Consider the following 23,347-nt stretch of genomic DNA (forward strand, 5'->3'; position numbering starts at 1 on the left):
TCCATCGTCAGCTCAGGTACTATTTGCATAGAACGAAACAATTCAGGAAATCGGACCAATTATTTGTCTCCTATGCAGAAAACAGGATAGGTCTCCCAGTGTCTAAATTGACCTTATCCAGATGGTTGTCTTCCACCATTTCCTATGTGTACTCTCTCAGAGGCATGCAACTACCTTCTAAACCTAAAGCACACTCAACCAGGAGTCTATCCACTTCTGTAGCCTTTCAGGATAGACTACCCATTGATACCATTTGTGCAGCAGCTACTTGGGCCACTCCTCATACCTTTGTCTCTCATTACAAGTTAGACTTGGCCTCCAGAGACAGGGCCAGTTTTGGTTCCACAGTTCTCAAGAGTCTGTTCCATTGAGCCACCCAGGATACAGGTGCTAGGGACGCGGTCCCATCCAGCAAGAATGAAGGCGAGATTGACAACTTAACATTTAGAAGTTATGTACCTACCATAACGTTCCATGTTAGTTGTCTTCTCTCTTTCTTGCGTCCCTCCCTCCTTCCCCCTGGCCTGGACAGATCTTGAAAAGTTCCTATCAGGTTGTTTCCTCCTGAGTTTTCATTAGAGGACTCTTTATTATGAACTTGGGTTTCCTAAGTATGTTAGGTTAGTCCTTAGCAGGGTAGGTTAGCTACCAAACGAGATCTGAGGTAGTTCCGCCTTGCATCATGGGATATAGGGTTGCCTCGAGCTGGTAAAAGGAGTTCTCAAGCTAAAGCAAGTGCAGTCGGGCCGAGGATCGGCTCCGAACCCATCCAGCAAGAAAGAAGGCGAGAGAAGACAACTAACATGGAACGTTATGGTAGGTACATAACTTCTAATTCGTGCCTAAGGTGGTTAATGAGCTATCCTTGAATCAGACCATTAACCTCACTGTCTTCCCTCAACCTCAGAATTCCTCTGAAAGAACTCTACATTCCTTAAATGTCAACAGACAACTTGGGTATTATCTGCACAAAACCAAACCCATTAGATTGACCAGCTGTTTGTCTCCTTTCACCCAATGGCCTTGGGAAAGGTAATCTCAAAACAGACTATATCTTCAGGGATTTCAAAGGTCATCTCTCCATGCTACTCCTTTCATGGCAAAGTTCTATGTGAAAGTGTGAGAGCTCCTTCCACCAAGGCAGCTGCTTCCTCAGTGGCCTTCTTCAGGGGGGTAGACTATGCTTCTATCCTAGAAGTGGCTACCTGGTCCATCAGTCCATTCCTTCACCAGGCATTATAAACTAAATTTGGTTTCTAGAGCTAGAAGTGGGTTTGCTAGATCTATACTATATGGTCTCCTAGACCAGAGACCTCTTCCCTCCTCCCAGGCTCATACCTAAAGCTTTGGTACTCTCCCTACAGTTTTGAATACTGCAACATGAGAATAGAAGGACATAGAACAGTTATGTAAGAACTTACCATAACCTTAGATGTCCTTCTCTTCCATGTTGTAGTATTCAGTCCCACCCTCCTACCCCCTTTTTACTTATTTAGCTACCTGAGGGGACACATCTCTCTCCATCTATCAAACCTGAGCAAAAGGCACATGCCTCCACAAGGCACCCTTTGGCCTAGTCTAACATGTGGGTCTTAAAAGCTTCCATCTTCCACTTCCTTGCTTCCAGGGGTACTACTGTATGCGGCAGTCCATTCTGAAGTGGGTACGTGCAGACAGCACTTTTATAGCCAACGTCTGTTTATGGCTCTGATATCAAATGTCGCAATTACCCCTGCTCCTAAGACTTTGGTATACTGGCCGGATGTCTGGTACTGCAGCCAGCACCCTCCCTACAGTTATGAATACTGCAACATGGAAGAGAAAGACATCTAAGGTTATGGTAAGTTCTTACACAACTATTCTTTCTTTTCTCATTTCAGTAGGAGAGTGTAAGGGCCTGCAAACTCCTTGGTCCGCTAATGATTGCGTGGTATGGCTTAACCTGGTGAGGTGTCCACCATCCTAGAAGAACAGGACTTGTGCTGGAGCACAGGTCTCAAGGTAAATTGGGAGAAATTGGTATACTCCCAGTTGTCATTCCATACTCTGGTAGAACAAAGCCCCTTCATACAATACAGTGTCAACATTGCAGTAGAGGCTTTTTACTTTGTAATCAAATTGAATATATACACTCTGAAATGAGCAGAAGAGAATCTTCATTCAATTTTTGACTATATGTAGTTGGCCTTCAATAGACAGAAGGGACACCACCTGCATTTCCTAACCAGAATATTGTCTGTTATGATATGTATTCTTCCAAAAAATTAATTTATAATAATGCATCTTACACACTTAGTATGGGCTTTCCACATCAAAACGGTCTAAAAGTTAATATTCAACATCATTTGAGAGGGTAGAAAACCTAGAGTTAGCAGGAAAAAGATGTGCATTGCATTGAAGCAACAAGATTTTGGGATAATGGATCTATTTGGGTATGCAAAGCAATTTTAGGCTGTTATGTCAGGATGAGAAAACTAATGAAATCCATTTGGTATGACATGGGAGTGTATGTTAGATGTTTAATAACCCCCCCCCCCACAGTGGTACCCTATTTTTCAGAATTTGGGACCCAGGAGGGTTAGAGATTTGATATAAAAGGGATATTGTAGCCACTAAGAAGAGAAAAGATTCTTTAATTATGAAGAGTGCAATCATACGGAACCATCCTAATATTCATTGCCTATTGCATTGCTGACGTATGGGATGAAACACTGAACTCTCTTATGGTCTCAAATGTAAGCCACTTTCCCTACCCTGATATCTCACTGTTGGCAGTTATTCCAACTTAGTCTGTATCCCCAAGATGGGAGTAAGTGAAGGTGGTTGATCCTTTATTAAATTTGTACCCAGACTTCGTGACACTCCATTGAAAAATGAATGATCAGTGTTGTGCAAATGTTATACCTTCTATGCTGGTGCATGAGGGACTACTGCATCTGTATTAGTAGTGAAGTTCAACAAGTGGAGTTAGCAATTAGAAAATAAGATCTCTCAAGATGAATGGCTTTTCTGTCGTATGCAGGATAGTAGATGAAAGTTGCTTTCCATATTTGTGTCCGCTAAACTTCTGCATCATTTGCACATAATCCCAGCCGTTTTATATCAAAGAGGTCTAACTCAGAGAGATCAGTGTTGACACTTGAAGGCTTTCGGTGCCAGTTATTTACATCTCATATGGTACTATTCACTTGCTCAGTTGCTTTGGCACATGGTATTAAATGGTATTGCATGGGCTTTGAGGGTGACAGAGCCATCTCCACAGGATGCTAATTTCTGGATTTTTGGAATTGCAAGTCCTAATGTTCATTTAGGAGTTAAGGAGTACATCTGAGTTAGGACAGCCGCATCTACACTTCTGTCTTTCATGTTTACTTATTGGACGCATTATTCAAATGACTTAACAGTGTATCTGAAGTAGGATATTCATTTGTCTGCAACCTGTGGGTTATGGATCCGATATCGGATCCGAACCGGCATAGTTTTCCAGCTATGGATCCAAGCTCTCAGCTCCTCCCCTCACCCATAATGCCCTGCTCTACCCTCATGACCTCAGTTCTTGTTTGCCGCGCTGGTAACTAGATGTGGATACATAGCTCTCAGCTAAGTAGACTATTTTCTTGTTGAAAAATAGAGAATTTTTTCTTTCTTTAATAATTTTTGTGTGAAAGTAGTAGGTTTCCCGTTTATATAGACTGTTTTAAGTGTATTTTAAGTTACAATAATAATTTTTATTCCCCCCCTCGCTGTACGTAGAGTGTGTGTGTAGGCCTGTGTGCTTTCTTTTGTGTTTAAGTTACTTTTCAGTAACTTTGGGTTTATAGATTATGGCTGAACAGCCAAAGTCTATATTTTCAAAATGCTCCGAGTGTGGCCATAAGCTCTCTCCGGCTGATGGCCACACTCGGTGTGTTAAGTGTCTTGGGGTTGAACACCTCACATCTGGTTGTACCATTTGTGCAGGGTTCAACCCCAGGGCACTTAGGGAGCGGAGGTCCAAGCTGGTCTTGGCGGGTCTTTTACCGCCGGACTCGGCTCCGACCTCCGCTCCTTCGGGGACTCCTGCGGCTGCAGTTGTTCCCCCTGTGGCACCCCCTCCTGCTCCGGGGACTCAAACTCCCGCTTCTGGAGAGGAGAGGGATGCATCTAGAAAGGACGGAGGAGAAGCACCCTGGCGGGCCGAGACCTCTGTTTCGGCCCGCCAGCTAAGCGGCTTCTCCCCGGCTCCGATGTCGGTCTCCTCCTTCTCGGCTCCGGTCCCCTGTTTGCTTCTCACGGGTCCCGAGGAGGAGGAGACCCGATCTCGTCGAGGCTATCGAGGAGGCATTCCAGGCCTACCTCGGTAGCCTCGTCGAGATCTACCCATAGCCTTCGGATGCTGATCTGGACGGATGATGAGAAGGTTCATCCAGGCCCAGATGCAGATGGGAGTGCTCTTGCCTCCCCCTCGGGGAGCTCAACACCCTTTTAAGCCTATTGCTCCTTCTCCGACCCGCTACCGGGTTCGAGCAACTGAGCCGAGCAGCTTCGGGCGGGGAGGTCGGAGCCGATAGTACTTGGTGCCGGATCCGACCCTGCCCTCAGTGCGTCGGACCCGATCTCGGAGCCTGGATCCGAGCCGGATCCGGGGATCAGTGCTCCTTCGGCGCCGTCTGTGTCGGAGCGCACTGTCGCCGGATCCGAGTGCTTGGCGCCGGCTCCGATCCACTCGTCGGATCCGAGGGGGAGCCGATTGTCGGATCCTTTGGTGAGGTCGGCTCCCCTTGGCTTTTGATGTAGTGGAGAGGGCTCTGTTGAGGGTCTCCGGACCCCGGCACTTGCCGGCTCCGTCCCGCTCCCTCTGCACTGGGCCAGGCTTCCACCATCCGGCCCCTGGGACAGCCCGTTTCTGTGCCCCAAGTTGCTCCCATGGAGCAAATTGCTGCTGCGAGGACTCCTCTGACAGCCCCCAGAGGAGGCTCCTCATAGCATACGTCTAAGGAGGCACATTGACTCCCTGAGTCTCTCACTGAAGACACGGACTTGGAGGAAGGGAGGGCTCCCCACGGTCACCCCGAGGATGTCTCCTTGAGACATCATGGAAATGCTCCGTATTAGGGGGTGGTCTGCCCCAAGTCTTCCTCGGACGAGTCCGTGTTCTTGGAGGCATTCAAGCGGGCCCGTCTACCTCTTGGGTGTCCCCTGCCGACCTCCTGGTGGACCTTATTACCACCAGGGCGTGGAAGGAACCGGACACCGTGGAGCCAATTCCCAAAAGACCTGATAGGATCCTTAGCCCGCCTTCCGACAGGACCCATTGGAGTAAGGGGCCTCCTGTAGATGCCATGTTGATGGCGGCCACAAAGAGGGAACTGGCTCAGGAGAGTCCCTCAGTCCACCCACCGAGCAAGGAGTCTCGGATGATGGACCGCTTGGGGAAGCGGATGTTCAGTTCGGCGACCTTCTCGGTAAGGGCGCTGAACTATTTGGCACATGTTATTCGGATGCAGCGAGACCTTATTAAGAGCACGCTGCATCCCCTGAGTCCATTTCGGAGGAGGACAGAGTTCTGCACTCCACCAAAATGGCCACTCTTAGGTCAGTCACAAATACTTCTATGCGGCTACTCTCCCATGCTACGGAGGGCGCTAGAGCTGCGGGACAGGACTGGTCACGAGGCGTCAGGCCTGGCTCCGCCACTCGATTTTTCTGAGCCCTTCAAGGCGTCGTTTGCGAACGCCTTTGATGGTTCTGCTCTGTTTGGCAAGACCGTTCGCGACGTTGACCCAGAGCGAGAAGGACGGAAGACGCTGTCTGCCGTCGGAATCCGCTTCTCTGCACCCCAGAGGCCCTATTCTAGGAACCAAAAGGGTCAGAAGAAGATGTGGTTCCGGAAGTCGCAGCAGTCCCAGCCTGCTCTGGACAACCAGTCCTTCCGTGGCAGAGGAGGACAGGGAGGACGCCGCCCTAGAGGCAGAGGGGCTCCCAGAAACTTCGGGTCCAGGGAACCTTTCTCTGAGCGGCCCGCGCAGCAACCCTGAGGGTTGCCCGACTGCTCTACTCTGGAGGCAGTCGGGGACGTTCCGGGGCACCTAGCGGCATGGGAGTCCATAACATCGGACCGCTGGGTTCTCCAAATCATATCCAGGGATATCGCATTCCTTTCCTTCACCTTCCAAAGATGAAGTCCCTCCCAGGCGTACCACCCGGTCAAAGGGAGGCCGCTTTGGCAGAAATTGGCCATCTGCTAGAGAAAGAGCCATCCAGCCCGTTCCCCAGACCAGATCGGATCAGGGTTCTACTCCAGATTCTTTTAGTGCCAAAAGACGGGGAACTAAGACCAATCCTAGACCTCTCTCTCTTGAATCTGGCAGTCCCCAAAGAAAAATTCGAATGGTCACTCTACAATCTATTCTCCCCTTCTGGGAGAAGGCCACTGGATGTGCTCGATAGATCTCAAGGATGCGTACTACCACATCCTAATGGACAGGCGCTCAGGAGGTTTCTCCGCTTCGGCTGGGAGCCAGTCACTACCAGTTCGGGTCCTTCCCTTTGGTTTCACCACAGCCCCAGGGTGTTTACCAAAGTACTAGCAGTGGTAGCGGCCCACCTGAGGCTTCAGGGGTGCAGGTCTTTCCCTACCTGGACGACTGGCTCCTTACCGCCCCAACAAGGCATCTACTTCTCGGCGAGACTCCTTTCTCCATCTTGCTCCATTTCTGGGCATCACAATAAATACAAACAAGTCCAACCTGGCGCCCACTCAGCTCTTAGATTTCATAGGGGCCAGACTAGACACAAGGAGTTTACGAGCCTTCCTCACTGCGGACAGAGTTCTAAATCTGCAGCTCCAGGTGCGGGCCATTCTCCATTCATGTTCTGTTCCAGCGGAGTTGGTCCTGAGGGCTTTAGGGTCCATGGCGTCGTCGATAGCACTTCTTCCTCTTGCCAGGCTCAATATGCGCATTCTGCAGTGGACGCTCTTAGTACAGTGGTCATACCTTGCTCTCCCCATGCATCATCCCATAGCGATCAGCAAGGCTTGCAAGCGGTCCCTCTTGTGGTGGCTCCACTCCCGGATCTCCACGAGGGTCGCCCATTTTGTGCTTCTCCCCTCTGCCACGGTGACCACGGACGCCTCCCGCCTCGGGTGGGGGCACTGCGGGCGGACAGTCCAAGGCACGTGGAGCGATTCAGAGACCTTACTGCATATCAATGTTCTAGAGATGAGAGCAGTGCTCTTAGCGTTGCTAGCACTTCAGGACTTTCTTCCCTTGGGAACAATTGCGATTCAATCGGACAATATGTCTGTTGTCTGGTACATCAACAAGCAAGGGGAACAAGGTCTTACCCTCTTTGTCGAGAGGCCATGAGAGTTTGGGAATGGGCAATCTCCACCAATCGCTTTCTCATAGCAACGCACATTCCGGTCGGTCCAACATCCTAGCGGACAAGCACAGGGGCACCATTCTGACCCCTTACAGTGGTCTCTCAATTGTCAAGTAGCGGAGCATATTCGCACGGTGGGGAACCCTTCATGCGATCTTTTGCTTCTCCCTCAAACACCAAGTCGCGACAGTTTTTCGCTCTAATACCTCCTCCCGGAGGTACCCCAAGAGACGCTCTGGTGCATGCTTGGCCACCCGGTCTTCTGTATGCCTATCCACCCTTGCCTCTGATGCTGCAAGTTCTTCAGAAAGCCTCTCGGGTGGGTTGCAGAATGATTCTCATTGCTCCATTCTGGCCTCGACAGATCTGGTTCCCCTTCCTAAGGTCTCACTCGGTGAATCCTCCTTGGATTCTAGATCCCATTCGGATCTGATATCCCATCCATCCTGCATTCCTCCTCCGAACCTGGACAACCTGAAGCTGACCGCTTGGCTGCTCCAGTTCCACTCTTGATAAGGACTCGGTATTTCTTCACGGTAAAGGCTATTTTGGTGGCGGCTCATAAACCATCCACTAGAAAGGTTTACGAAGCAAATGGAAACGTTTCTCTGTGTGGGCGGGCGGCAAGGCCTAAATCCCTTCACGGTTCCTCTCCCTGTAGTGCTTGATTTTCTAACCTCTCTCTTTAATGATGGTGCCAGCAGTTCCACAGTCAAAGTTCAACTGGCGGCAATTTCTCACTATCACATTGGTCAAGAGTCTAATCCTCTTATGTCAGCCAAATTGTGCAAAACATTTCTTAAAGGTACTTTCCTTCTCAGGCCCCTATAAAGCAAGCAGTTCCTCCTTGGGACCTTTCTTTGGTCCTACAGGCCTGACCGCTCCCCTTCGAGCCAGCTACGGTGGATCTCAAATTCTTGTCCTACAAGACAGCCTTTTTGGTAGCCATTACATCAGCCAAGAGAGTTTCTGAACTTCAAGCTTTATCAGCTAAACCTCCTTACTTGGTATTTCATCCGGACCGTGTCTCCCTCAGGACCAACCCGTCCTTCCTTCCTAAAATCGCTTCTGAAGCAAACATCAATCAATCCATTAACCTCCCTGTTTTCTTCCCTAAGTATGAAAACAAAGGTGAATATAAGCTACACTCACTAGATGTTCACAGGCAACTTAGATTTTATCTCAACAGGACAGCTGGTCATAGGCAATCCGACCAGCTGTTTATTTCCTTTGCAAAATTCAATTTGGGCAAGCCAATTTCTAAAGTTTCTCTGTCCGCTGGATTTCACAGTGCATTTTATTGGCTTATCAAGCGTCAGGAAGGCCCGCACGGGGGGGTGTTCATGCCCATTCAACCCGGTCAGTTTCTACCTCGGCAGCCTTCAAGGCTAGGATTCCTCTAGATGATATTTGTGCAGCAGCCACGTGGGCTTCATCTCATACATTTATTTCTCACTATAAGTTGGATCTTGCATCTAGGGGTAGAGCATCCTTTGGCTCAGCGGTGCTCGGAATATCCTTCCATGATGGCCGCCCAAGATTCAGGTAGCTGGGGACTCTGTCCCACAGGTTGCAGACAAATGAATATCCTACTTCAGATTTAGAAGTTATGTACTCACCATAACGTTCCATCTGAGTAGGTGTATTCATTGTCTGCAACCATCCCTCCTATCCCCCTGGCCTTTCAGTTTCCTGCATATTCCTTGTTACCCTTTTGAGGGTATTGTTGCTTTGGCAAACTCGATCTGAGGTCATGAGGGTAGAGCAGGGCATTATGGGTGAGGGGAGGAGCTGAGAGCTTGGATCCATAGCTGGAAAACTATGCCGGTTCGGATCCGATATCGGATCCATAACCCACAGGTTGCAGACAAATGAATACACCTACTCAGATGGAACGTTATGGTGAGTACATAACTTCTAATTCATCAGCTTCATATGAAATTGTTTAGTTTAGTCAGGTTATAGTGGCGTCTGGCCTCAGAACACGCATCCTGTTCAGCCTCACTGCTTGCTTATAGGCCAGATTGCATATACATTAAAGTAAGTGTTCTGCCTGTAACAGGATATTAAAACCCAGTTGCTGCTGATGTAACTGTAGAATGTGCATGAGTAAAGGGATGTGCATACCTAGTGTTAACATTGTGGTTTAGCCTGGGGTTTTCATAACATAACTGCTGTTTTAAGTTATTGGATTTTTTGCATAAAAAAATTTGCTGTATCTTTAACACAATTCTTTATCATGTTAGAATTGATCATTTGTGTTTAATAATGCCTGTAATTTGGTGATATCTGTTAAAAATAACTGAAAATATACATTATTTGCTTTAGTGATATATTGTATCTTCTTATTTAGGAAATTATTTTGATCAGTGTTTGTTTCAGTTTGTACTGTCTTTAGAGTATAGTCACCCAGCGTTGCCCATTTCATTTATCTTTTTGCCTTTGATTTCAGCTAATAGATGTTATGGGTTACCTCTGTCAGTAGTCCTTTTAACATCCAATTCTTGTTCCAGCATTGCATCAGTAGTTAATGAATTTCATCTGCCCCTATCCCGTATACTTTAAACACGATGTAGGATGAATACTACTTTTATGCAAATACCATCTCCTTGTAAATACATCTGCAGCACTAAATGGGCTTACTACATCAAGATAATTTATCTTTTCACTAGAGTACATTTAAAATGTAAAAAAAATAGTTGTATATTCTTATAAAAATCAATAAATTGAAGCGGTTCTGTAGGTGTACCATGCCATAACAAGATGCATTGTTCACACACTTTTTATAAAATATATATTCCATGTAAAAGAGTGTTAACTGTGGACCCAAGTATTTTACCAGACTGATTGAAGTTTGCAAATGTACTCACCACTGATGTACACATGGCTTTTCCTGCTACCTGGTAGAACATTCTGTCACCATATATGGAAATATAATTTCTAAGAAAAGTTCAATTAACTGCATACTGTTTTTGTCTAATACGTTAGTTTAGAAATTTACATAAATGCTTGCATATTGTGTCAACATGTAGAATTACTGTAAAAAAAAAAAAAATTCACTTTCAGCATGACTGACATAACTCTCATTCACATTCTGCAGAGATCAATCATAAGAAGTTATCGGTGTCTTTTATGTAACTTTTAACATGTTTAAGATGAGGACTCTATATATGGTCTAGATACCTTGATTGTTTCTGTAATATAGTCATTGCCAGATAACTTTAGGTCTGTTAGGTGGAGAATCGATCTTTCTGTGAAACTTGGGCATCCTGTATATAACTGGATTAGTGGAGAAATGCATGTAAAGGTAATCGTATATCGCAGTTGTTAAGTCACTGGATAGATGAAGATTATGCAAAGTATATTTAACTCTCATTGATGTTTGTCAACATCAGCTCAAGTAATTAATATAAAAGTAAGTTAATCATTCAATAGATATTATCAATCCATAATGACAGTTGGCCCACCTTTGCTAGCCAGTTTTATGGTAATGCCAGTCTTTGATTTCAAGCCGTTTTAGGGCATTTTCTCTGCAGTAGTTAGGCTGTAAAACCAGTTACATCTGGATTGATTATAAAGTTCAAGCATACACTGCTGACAGGCATAAAATGCATCTGTTAGTGGATAGCTAGTTGGTATAAATGTTCTGCTGCTTTTAAGTCAGTATCAGTCTCACTAGGTACTGGAGACAGACTTTTTGTCAGAAATTTAGACAGGAAACTGGAAAGTTTAGACTTTGTACTAAATTTCCACTAACAACAGGTCAATCTTCAGTTTACACTTTCTCCTTATGTTTGTTCCCCTCTTTTTGGTTTGTCTACTCCTACTGGTAACATGATCTTTAGTGAATTGTGAATGTGTCGACATTCCAGTTTGAAGTTGCTCAGTGGCTGATGAATAGACTGTGTTGTACTGTTTTGATTGATTGATGAATGTACCACAACACTACATGCAATAGTTGCAGGAGCTGAATATGTCCAAGTATTTTGAGCCTGGGAACAGATATTCTGTGTTACTAGACATAGCTACTGATGCAGTATTGGAATAAGAATTGGATGTAGTTGTTAATTGAGTTTGTTAAAGGTCACCTTTTAGCTGAAATTAAAAACAAAACACTGCACTCGAGAGAAGTGATACTGTGCAGATATAGTGATAGGAAATACCTCTGTAACAGTTGGTGATCAGGATGAAAGTATGCATGTAAGGTGCACTTTGGGAGGTCCTAATTTCCTAGAAGTATTTTCCAATTATCTGTAATAGTCAGGTTAAAAACCTTATTAAATGCAATTGGTCAGTTCTGACAAGTTCAGGTTAGGTAAAGAAGCTTGTTAGTGATGGACCTAATTTTGCATATAAAAGATACTAAAAACATTAGCTAGGATATAAACATACCCCCAGGCTGTGTCAGTCAGTGTTAGCACTGAGAGTTCACATTCCTGCTCTTCATGCACTTTGCAGATAATGTCTGTGATAACTGTGAGTTTCAACGTCCTATACCAGGCATTATGGTTAATATTAATATGCATGCAAACCACACTTAAAAGAATGTGATTTACTTAGTGAAAATGATAAAATAATGTCCTTCCATTTCACTGTTGCAGTATTCCTTACAATAGGGATCCGCTGCCAAGGCTGACCCTAAGTCCGGCCAGGACACCAAAGGCTTTAGGTTGCTTTAAGGTACACTGTACATCACACATCTGCTTGCATGTGTAGCTTAGGGAATAAAGGTGACATCTGGATGTACCGTCATCAGAACTTCTTTGCCACCAGTCAGAACACCGTCTTTTGATCATCATTCTGAATTACTGCTTTGTTTGCTGCTTCACCAAAGTGCCCTGTTGGGATTTTTGTTCTTATCTTTTTTCCTTTTGTGTGTTGATTTAAGGGTTCATATCATCCAGAAAGGATAAATGTTAGTGTGGGAGACAGATTCCCCATAAAGATCATAATGAGCAGTGGTTATTTTGTCTCGGTGGTTCCCACAGCCATACATCCTGTTTCATTTGTCAGGCTTTCGTCCCAGAGACTCTCTGTAGTGGGCTTTATTCTTTAGCCACGTACTTAAAGAACCAATGTCTTAAGCTTTTAGCAAAAGACACAATGGAAGGAACTTCCTTCTCTGAGGGTCAGCCATCCATGAAGAAGACCAAGAAATCTAGGTCTGATTCTTATGCTTCCATTGGATGTCTCTCTTTAGGCTAATGAAAAGCATGGAGGATAGCCCGGCTCCTCTGTTGGATTCCTTTGCATCGACTGGTTCAGAGGCCGCCATGGATCCAACCTCATGCACGTCCCTGGAGGCCTTGCTGATGTCCATTTCAGATGTTCAGGGGTACCGCAGATGATTATTACCGAAAAGCCTAGGTATTCTCAGATTTTGGTTCTGGAGGAATTTCTGACTGCAATCATAGAATGCCATCCAGGGTCTGAGCCTTCTAAATTTTGCAAGGCAGATGTCCCTTTGAAAAAGAAACAAAAAATAAAGCATGTTTCTCCTGCTTCTAAGGTCCTTCAGAGTGAATGGCAGTATTTCACTCGGGGGTTGTTTAATGCCCTTGTGGCTTTGAAACCTGCCAATGAATTTCTATTCCTGCTTCATCTTGGCCTTCTACTTCCGTAAAAAGGCCTAGGGAACAGGATTCTTCTGAGGCGGAGGTGGATTCAGATGATGAATCCGTTGCTTATTCATACCAGATTCCTTCTTCTTTAGACCATGATTCTGAGGAAGAGAAGTCCTACTAGTCCTTCTCCCTTTGAGGAGATTTCCTTTGGGGACACAGTTTCCATAATGATGGAATTTAACTGGACGGTGCCCATGTTTCTGAGGTTCAGAAGAGATATTGCAAGCTTTTGTAGATGGACTCTGCTGGACCTTCTACTGTTCCTCCTATTTTGGCTGCCTTATGTACTATGTCACAGGTTCCAGACTCCCAGCCCCTGTCTCCAAAAAACTGATAGGTTTTATAGAGTACCTGAGCATTGCAAATTTCTCTATAGATTTTCTTCTGCTGATCTCAGTGTGGTGTCTGTGGGATCTGTGAAGTTACTTCCTTCCAATAAAGCCAGGAGATCTATGGAGAGGTTAGGTAAGAAGGTTTATACCTCAGCTATCCTTGCTTTTAGGTCTCTCAGGTAATTTCTGACTTTCTTCATTCTGAAAGGAAGACTTCTGCTCTTTCCTTGTTAGGGACTACTACTCAGGTGGCTCATTATTCTATTAAGTGCAGTTATGATGCAACAGATGCTTCTTCTAGACCTGCTGCTTTTGGTTCTGTGATGAGATATTCCTGGCTTTGGCTTCAGCCTTTACCTGATGATATTAAGGCTGAGTCTATGGATGCTCCTCTGGATAAGAAGCACTTATTTGCTGCAGCTGATTTGTTTAAGTCTCTTCAGGATAAGGGCAAGGCTTTACAGGAACTAAAACATGTTTTTGTATCGCCTGTGCCCAAATTTCAAAGGAATTACCCAAATAAGCCTGCCTTTGTTCATAGGCAGCCTCGTCCTCCTCCTACAGGTAAAAATGGTGGGAAGTGAGCTCCTCCTTCTAAAGCTACCTAGACTCCTGTGATACAGAAATCTCCTTTTTCTGACAAACCAGGTGCTTTCTGACTATCCTGTTCTTCTCGGCCACATTCCACTTTCCCAATCCCTTCTAGTTTGGTTATAGATTACTCAAAGTTCATGGGTTCTATCTGTTATTTGCCCTTGGGTACTACATGGTCTGGAAATCTCTTTCCTCTTTCATGGGCATTCCTCAGCTCCTTCAGGAAAGGTTGGCATTCTTTCCAGGTGTGCTTTGGGATCTTTTGACTCTAGGAACAATTAAGGAAGTTCCAATTTCTCGAAGAGGTAAGAGATTTTACTCTAGAATGTTCTTGGTGCCCAGGAAAGAGGGCACTTGGAGACCCATTCTGGACCTCTCTCACCTAAACACCTTTCTAAAGGTACCTTCCTTTTGTATGTTGTCCCTTCAGACCTTGTTCTCTGTGCTACTTTCTAAGCCTTTTCTACTGTCTGTGGACCTCAAGAATGCTCATCTTCATATCCTTATTCATCCTCTTTTTACAAAGTCCTTGTTTTTCTCTGTTGCTTCCTGGCATTTTCATTTCTCTACTTTACCCTTTGGCCTTTCTACTACATCAAGGGTATTCACCAAATGCCTTACTCCTGTGATTGCTTTTTGCAGGCTAAGGGGGATTCGGGTCTTTCCCTTCTTAGATGATCTCCTGTTTCTGGCATCCTCTCCAGAGATTCTATTACAGAATCTTCCCTTTGTCATTTCTCTCTTGCAAAGTCTGGGGTTCATTATAAATTTCAAAAAGTCCTTTCTGACTGCTTCACAGGATCATATATTACTGTGGTGCAGGATCCAGACTATTCCACTGATGGCATCCCTGTATCCTCTCAAGGTCCTAACTCTCATTTCTTTCTTTCAATCCCTTCTTCCTCTGGCTTCAGTCACAGCCAGGGAGTTTCTAAGAGCTGTAGGTTTTATGGCTTCCACCATTCATATGCTGTCTTTTGCCAAGCTGCACATGAGAAAACTTCAGCGGTTTCTAAAGTCAGTTTGGCTTCAGCATTTTGATCCCCTCGACTTCTTAGTTCCTCTGCTTCCATGCCTGAAGCTGGAATTTCAGTGGCGAGTCTCAATCCAGGGCTCCCTTTTCAACCCGTCTTCCCTCTCAGGAGCTGTTCACAGACGCTTCAGACATGGGATAGGGAGATCTTTCAGCTCTCTAAAGGTGCAGAATCCTTGGTTGCCTAATGAGTTGTCCTAATAATGCCCTACGCTATGAAAAGATGGGTAGGAATAAGGGGGGAGGTAAGGGATAATGTTAAGTTTGGTCACCTCAGTGCATTTGCAGGAGTCGTGTGCCATCTGTCACTCCTTCAGCTCAAGAGTTCTTATGGAAACAAAAAAATAAGTTGATTGTAAAAGGACTTCTGAAAACATTCTTCTCTGAGGCTCTTGAAGCAGGTCAGTCCATACCACCAAAAAGTTATTCTCCTGCTTCAAACTCTGGTAAGTCAACCAAAAGGTCCTCATCCTCTTCTTAGAACCTCTCTGGACCTTCTCAAAAAGTGCCAAAAACATTGTCAGACCTGAAGGCTTTCGGATCCGACAGAATGTCTACCTCGGCCCCATCGGTTACGGAGCCGTTGGTAGTACATAGTCAGAGCCGGTCCCCAGTTTTGGAACCGATGTCTATGACTCTTAGGTCACCTTTGTTACAAAAATTTTACTCACCTGCCCCCTTCTTTCAGTCCTCCAGAACTTTATCTGAGGAGGATGTGGATCTCGTGGTGCAGAGGCTACTGAGCACACTGGCGCTGGCTAAATTATTGTCGGAACCAACCCAGAGGGCTTCGGAACCGAGTAAATCTACCCCTTTACTGGAGCCAGAAGACTTAGACCTAGTAGTGGTGAAACTGTCGGAACTGTGACCAGCCCCTGGATCTATAGCTCCTACATATGCTCGGTGCCATCTGAGCCTGAAGGGTCTGGGAGACGAGGCTTTCTGGTCAGGTCCAGGGGGGGGGGTATCCAGATTAGGCAGTCGTCTGATCCAACTTTACCTCTCGGAGCCTCGGCACAGGTGAGGTCGGCTCCTACATCAGCTTCGGAGCCAACTGCTGTGGCTCTGGGGGAGCCTGCTGGTTCTTCAGAATTGGAGGTTTCCTCTGGTCATGGACGGGGGGGGGGCTTTCGAGGCGATGAGAGTGCTGTCCCCATGAGCAGCTCCATCCTCAGGTCCTGTCATTCATCTACAGAAAGCACCGGTGTCAGTCTTGGTGCAATGGTGAGCCCATCTCTTCCGAATCCTCCCCAGAATGCCCTTCTGAGGAGGTCCCTCAAAAGAAATTGTGTAAGACAAAGCATTTGGACTCCCTAGAGGAGTCAGTCACATCAGATACAGACCTCGAGGAGTCAGAAGGGTCCCCACAGTCGCCCTCTGAGGATGTCTCCTTTGCAGACATCCTGGAGATCCTTAAACAGAGAGGCAGCTGGAAGCCCACTAACCCTACTGATGAGTTTGTATACCTGAAAGCCTTTGGGTCTTGCTCTACAGCCACTTGGATGTCTCCGCCTTTCGACGAGCTTATGGATTTAGTTTGTCGAAAGGTGTGGGAGTCTCCAGATACAGTGGAGTCTGTTCCCCAGAGGCCAAATAAGTTAATTACTTCCTCAGATGACAAGTCCTTTCTCATTAAGGATGGTCCCGGTAGATGCTATGGTGGTGGCGGCAGCGGCCACCAAAAAGGAGTTGTCTGAAACTTCCACGTCTGTCCATCCGCCATACAAAGAGGATCGTACAATGGATAGATATGGAAAGCACATGTTTTCCTCAGCGACCTTCAGTCTTTGGTCCCTGAACTATCTCGCTCATTTCACCAGGTTGCAGAGAGATCTCCTCAAGGAGCTTGGAGATGCTCTCCAGGGTTTGGTTGCTGCGGGGTATCAGACAAAGTGTCCTCCCAGCTCTCCACCCTAAATTCAATGGTTAACTCATCCATAAGGCTGGTCTCTTATGCAGCTGATGGAGCAAGTAGGTCAGCCGGTTCAGGAATTGCCATTAGGAGACATTGTTGAATGTTCCTGTGTAATTTTGCAGAGCCCTTCAAGTCATCTTTTGTTAATGCCCCTTTCAACAGCTTGTCTTTGTTCAACCCTAAAGTGAAAGAGGCACTAACCAGGTGTGAGCAGGAAGAAAAGACTCTTTCTACCGTTGGAGTCCATTTTTCCACTCCTTCCAGACCTTATCCCAAAGGTCAAAAGAGAGGAAAGATATGGTTCCGAAAATCCCCATTGAGCTTTTCAGGACACACGTGGTGAGTTTTTCCCCCAGGGGCAAAGGGGGAAGCAATAATGGAAGATGCCAGCCACCCAGCAGTGGGGGTGGGGGGGGCTGCAGAACCAGGGCGACAGAGAATCTTTCTTTGGCATGCCCTTCCAGAGCTCCTGAAAGGAAGGCCCATCTGTCCTTCTCTGGAGGCAGTCGGGGGACGTCTATCTTTGTACCAAAGTGCTTGGCTAAAAATAACAAAAGACAAATGGGTACAAAGCATCATATCCAGAGGTTACTCTATACCCTTTTCCATTCCCGTCCTACGCATAAAAAAACACCCCAGATGTTCCACCCAGTCACAGGGAACAAGCAACCATGGAAATTCAAAGGTTGCTAGAAAAAGAGTCATTCAACTGGTACCAGCAGACCAAATAGGATCCGGAACTTACTCAAGGTTCTTTTTAGTTCCAAAAAAAACAGGGGACTGGAGACCCATACTGGATCTCAGCAGACGTAACAAATTTATAGAAAAGACAAAGTTTTGGATAGTGACACTGCAGTTGATTCTTCCCTTTATGGAAAAAGACAATTGGATGTGCTATATAGACCTCCAGGATGTGTACTACCATATAAAAATGGACAGGCCATCCAGGAGTAGTGTTTGCTTTCGGCTGGGAGCCAGGCATTACCAATTTTGAGCTCTACCCTTTGGCCTCACTACAGCCCCCAGAGTGTTCACCAAATGTATGGCAGTAGTTACGACTCACTTGAGATGTTTGGGATTCCGGGTGTTTCCATATCTAGACAACTGGCTCCTAACCGCCACCACCAAGCATCTACTAACCGAGGTAAGATACACCACCCTGATACTTTGCTCCCGTCTAGGGATCACAATAAATTATGAAAAATCTGCCTTATTGTTTTTATAGGCACAGACTTAGACACAACGTTAATGATTGTAAAGCTTCCACCGGAGAGAGTACAGACCCTGCAAATACAGGTTCAGCAACTCCTCCTCAAAACAAAAGTCGAAGCAAAAATGGTTCTAAGAGTGTTGGGCACCATGGGAGCAGCAGTAACCGTCATTCCCCTGGCAAGAATGTACATGAGAATTTTGCAGTGGCTACTGTTCAGTCAGTGGTCCATACAAGACCTCCCGATGTCACATTGTATCATTTTGACAAACTTTTGCATAGAAGATATTCGTTGGTGGCTCCATTCAGATCAGGTGACTTTGGGTTAACTGTTTGTTCTTCCACAACCAATCGCCAGTGACCACGAATGCTTCCCTGATAGGCTGGGGGGGACATTATCAGGAAAAAACAATCCAGGGCATGTGACAGGATCACAAGGCCCACTTTTACATCAGTGTCCTAAAGATGAGAGCGGTGCTTCTAGCTTTGCAAGCATTTCTAGACTCTCTTCCACTGAGGACATTTGCAATCCAGACAGACGATATGTCAGTGGTAAGGTACATAAAAAAACAAACAAGGAAGAACCAGATCTTACCTCCTGAGAGTATGGCAGTGGGCGACCTCCTCCCAATGCTTTCTGATAGCAACGCACCCGGGGGAATCCAACGTGATAGCAGACAAACTCAGTACAGCGATTCTAATTCCTCATGAGTGGTCCCTGAAACAAGAAGTAGCAGAGATGATTTTCTGAGCTTGGGGCCAGCCTTCCTGCGATCTTTTCACAACGTCCATAAATGCCAAATGCAGCAGCTACCTTGCCCTAATCCCCTCCCTCTGGGGGAATCCCCAAGGGATGCACTTGTACATGATTGGCCCCTGGGCCTTCTTTATGCATTTCCTCTATTTCCCCTAATACCCAAAGTTCTCCAGAAAGCCAGCACATTGGGAAGGACCTTAATTCTCATAGCTCCTTACTGGCCTCGTCAAATCTGGTTCCCCTTCTTACGGCCTCATCTTCAAGAGGAGCCTTGGATTCTGGACTTAGTTCCAGATCTCCTGACTGATCCTTCAGGAATGCTCCATCTGTCTCTGCAGACCCTCAAATTGACAGCTTAGCTGTTCCGCTTCCAAACATAGCCTGGCTATCTAACCTGTCTACTAAGGTACAGCATATCCTGATTGCTTTTCACAAAGCATCTATGTGAACATTACATCTCAGCAAATGGAAGAGGTTTTCCTTATGGGCAAAGGAGAGTCATATTAACCCATTCTCCACATCTATACCTTCTATATTGGAATTTTTGGCAAAACTCTTCAATGATGGAGCAGCTACTATTCGAGTACAGTTAGCAACAATTTCTAATTTTCACTTGGGGCAAGAAGGATCCAATGTTATGTCAAACGGATTGCATAAAGCCTTTTTGAGGGGCACCAGCCTGCTAAGGCCACCCATCAAACCTCCTATACCTTCATGGAACCTAAACTTTGTGCTATCCTGAATAGTTCTTCCACCCTTTGAACCCACATCATCCTGTCAATTGAAGTTCTTAACCTGGAAAACAATTTTCTTGGTGACTATCACCTCAGCCAGGAGGGTTTCGGAGCTACAAGCATTATCTATTAAACCACCATATATGATTTTTCACAATGAGTTTCACTTCGGACAAATCCATCCTTTCTGCCAAAAGTATGTTCAGAATCAAATCTAAATCAGTCTGTAGATCTACCAGTTTTCTTCCCTAATTATGGCAATAAGGCAGAATATATGTTGCACCAACCTGATGTACATAGACAACTATGTTTCTCTGTATACAGAACAAAAGATTTTTAGGAAAACTGATCAGTTGTTTGTATCCTTTTCAGATTCCAAAAGAGGACACCCAGTAGCAAAAACTACCCTATCCAGATGGTTGTCAGAGTACATCTCTTATACCTACCACTCAGTAGATGAACAACTTCCAGACAAAGTTAAAGCCCATTCCACAAGAGCTATCTCAACTTCATTTGCTTTCCGTGCAAAACTACCAATTGATACTATTTGCGCAGCAGCAACATGGGCTAAGCCGCATACTTTTATCACTCATTACAATGTTGATTTGGCCTCCGGGGACAGGGCCTCCTTTGGGTCCACTGTTCTGAAGAATATTCTCCTGTGAGCCACCAAAGAAAGATGGTTCTAGGGACACTGTCCCACAAGTAAGAATAAAGGTGAGCTAGGACAACTTCACATAAAGAAGTTATGTACTCACTATAATATTCCATGTGAGTTGTCCATCTCGCCTTCATTCTTGCGTCCCACCCTCCTACCCCCATCCTTATGGATTCTGGAGGATCGAGAGGTCACTAATTAGTCAAGGTGGTATCTGACTCTCTTCTTAGCTTATATAGGTATGAAGGATTTCCTTATTCTATAAGTATGATTAGAATATCAGCAAACAAAATCTGGGGAATACCCTAAGGCATCATGGGGTAGGGAGTAAGCCACGAACCATTTGAAGGCCTCAAGCTTTAGTAATTGGCCGAGTCGGAACTGAGGATCGGTTACGAACCCAGAAGTACGAATGAAGGCGAGATGGACAACTCACATGGAATGTTATGGTGAGTACATAACTTCTTTTTATAGTGCCAAAACATCAACTATACTGTATTATTTCTGCACTGCTCTTTTCCCGAGAGGTGCATTCAGTTGTCTGACAACCAATGAGAAAGGAGGCCAACTTGAAAGATAATCCTTCTCATCCTCCTTTGGCAGCTGGCTGGCAGGCTCAGTTTTGTTCCCAAACTCTGCTATACAGTACATGAATACTGTGACTTTGCACTCGATGAGAGTCGGCTTTCATGTCAGTATCCAAAGTCATCATGGATTGGTCAGACCTAGCAAAAAGTGTTTTGTTAATGGGATTAGTTTTTTGAAGAAAAAAGAAATGTCAAAGAATTTCCAGCAATCAGCTTTTAAAAGAAATTTTGTTCAAGAAGGTTGCTATCCACTGGGCACACAAGGGGGATTAGGCATTGTGGCACCTCTGCTGCTTTTATCTTAATCAAGTACAGGGTGAAAAACCCCTTTGCTCTGACACTTCTTCTTTGGCTGAATTTTCTCTCTGCCATTTTCCTGATTTGGCCATACGTATGCTGTTTGGGTTTTATATTCAGATCCATATAGTGCAGAGAAGAAAATTATTCTGAGATGATTCCTTTTTTTTTTTTTTTTTTTGCATTAAACTGAGACTGTAAAAACTGACCAGTTGTGGAAGGAGATGAGAATGAGCGGCTGATACTAGCTTGACCTTCTTGGGGCTGGGAGATGGCTTGCACCTGTCATTTGGTTGACACCTAGTGTGGGTACTAGGTTTTTTACCTGTAAAGTACAGGTCTAGGGTGCGTGTGCTGTCATGCATCTGTGGGCTGAGGCCCCCTTAATTGTATAACTCAGAGAGGTACCTTTTGGGAGGGAGGGGTGCTCCAGATGGATAGAGGATTAGCTGCCCACAACACTAGCAAGCTCTCCCATTCTCTGCCATGCGATTTTGGCCACTGGAGAACAGACTGGATGATCGTCTTCCCAGGCAGGAATGAATGGGCCATCAGCTTGTTGCTTAGTCTGGGAATGTCCTTTCCCTGTCCCCACAGAGGATGAATGAGATGATTAATGGCTAGTAGTGGAAATGTTTGGTAGGATCCTTTTGGGGGGGGGGGGTGAGGGGAAAAAAAGAAAGAAAAAAAATTACCACTTTTGCTAACTAATGACTATTATATGCAGTCTGAAGAAACAGTTTACTGCAGATCTTATTCTTGATATGAATTAATGTCAAGTTTGTTGCTTTTTCAAGTTGTCATTCATTGGTTCTTCTTATATGGGAAGGAAGGTGACAGTCACACTTTTTTGAGCATGTTTTTTATCTTTTTTTCTCTCTGCAGCTTACGATGAAAGACTTTGACAAGCCAAAGATGTTAAAAGAACTAAAGGTAAGTCCAAGGGATTCATGTTATTTTTCTAACCAAAACACTGTTCAGGCTGCTTATGTTGAGAGTTCTCATTGCATTGCAATGGTCCTAGCAGTTATTTAGGATCATAGGAAGTTACTAGGCTATTGGCCCTGAGGCCCTTACAAGCCTAGCCAAGAATTTGGCCTATGTTCCAACAAGTCAGCATCCTATGCCACTGTCCAGCAGGGACATCCCAGGGTTGTATTTTCTGTTCCCATCCAGTTATCTAGGTTGTGCTTAAAAAGGTTTAATGAGGTACTCTGCTTTACATGGAGATGGAGTCTATTCCACAAAAGGGGGAGAGTCTGGGACACAAGTCTGTCTCGCCAACAAGTCCTATTGATGTCATAGACCAGGTTGAGGTCTCATGTGTGGGTTTCTCGAGTGGAGCTTGACTTGTAGATATGCAGCAGTCCCATCAGGGCGGGATCTGAGATTGCTTTGTATGACACACAGAGGTCATCTCTGAGGAGTCTGTAGGAGACTAGGAGACTGAGTACAGGGACAGGGCTTTTAGCTTATCTGTGTAGGGTAGATGTTTGAGGCCCTGGATTCTCTGGGTGAGGAATCTCTGTGGTCTCTCCAGCTGCTGCATGTGCTTTGCGAGGTACATGCCAAAAAGGGCATTGTATTCCATAATCGGTCTTATAAGGGAAGAATGCAGGGATGTTATGGCCACCTTATCCATGGATGAGATACCTTTACTAATGAGGTGGGCCATGTAGAAAGGTATCCGTACAGTGGAGGCAATATTGTGGTCAAACGTCAGTTTGCAATCAACCTGGTCCCTCATGACTGATTGCATGTTTAGTACCTTATTATCAATGTGATAATTTGTGGGGACATCATTCTCCTCCAAACGGATGACAATGCATTTTTTGGCATTCAGTTTGAGGTCATGTTTCTGGCACCAGTCATTTATTTGAATGAGACCCTCTTGGAGGATGTCCACATCACTTAGGGGAATTGATGACAGCACCCAGCTTGCAGTCATCTGCAAACTTGGTCAGCCATAGCCCATAAGATTTGGCCTGCACCTCTGAGAAGTATATCCCAAACAGCAGAGGCCCCAAGACTGATCCCTGGGGTATACCGCTTGTTACGGGTATACTACTTAAGGTGGCTTCTCTATTTTGACTAGGTGGGTTCTATCAGTATGCCAGTTTGCTACCCATTTGGTAACATATAGATTGATGCCTAGCTGAGAGAGTTTGTCTATTATACCTGAGTGGGAAATAATATTGAAGGCCTTAGCCAGGTCAAGGTAGACGGGTGTGCACTGTCTTC

At 45.4% G+C, this 23,347-nt stretch overlaps 1 protein-coding gene across 2 annotated transcripts in view; it reads left to right on the top strand.

Moving 5' to 3' along the window:
- The window catches only part of LOC122787514 (transmembrane protein 87A-like), a 1,268,634-nt gene that overhangs the window by 285,667 nt on the left and 959,620 nt on the right, over positions 1 to 23,347 (top strand). For both annotated transcript variants that reach the window (XM_044054310.1, XM_044054387.1), the window contains exon 5: positions 21,992 to 22,039. In XM_044054310.1, coding sequence (XP_043910245.1) covers positions 21,992 to 22,039 — 48 coding nt within the window. The remainder of the gene's footprint in view (positions 1 to 21,991; positions 22,040 to 23,347) is intronic.

This window comes from Protopterus annectens, chromosome 1.part0 (assembly GCF_019279795.1).
Source record: "Protopterus annectens isolate FY-2018-M chromosome 1.part0, PAN1.0, whole genome shotgun sequence".
In the NCBI taxonomy this organism is placed as follows: Eukaryota; Metazoa; Chordata; order Ceratodontiformes; family Protopteridae; genus Protopterus; species Protopterus annectens.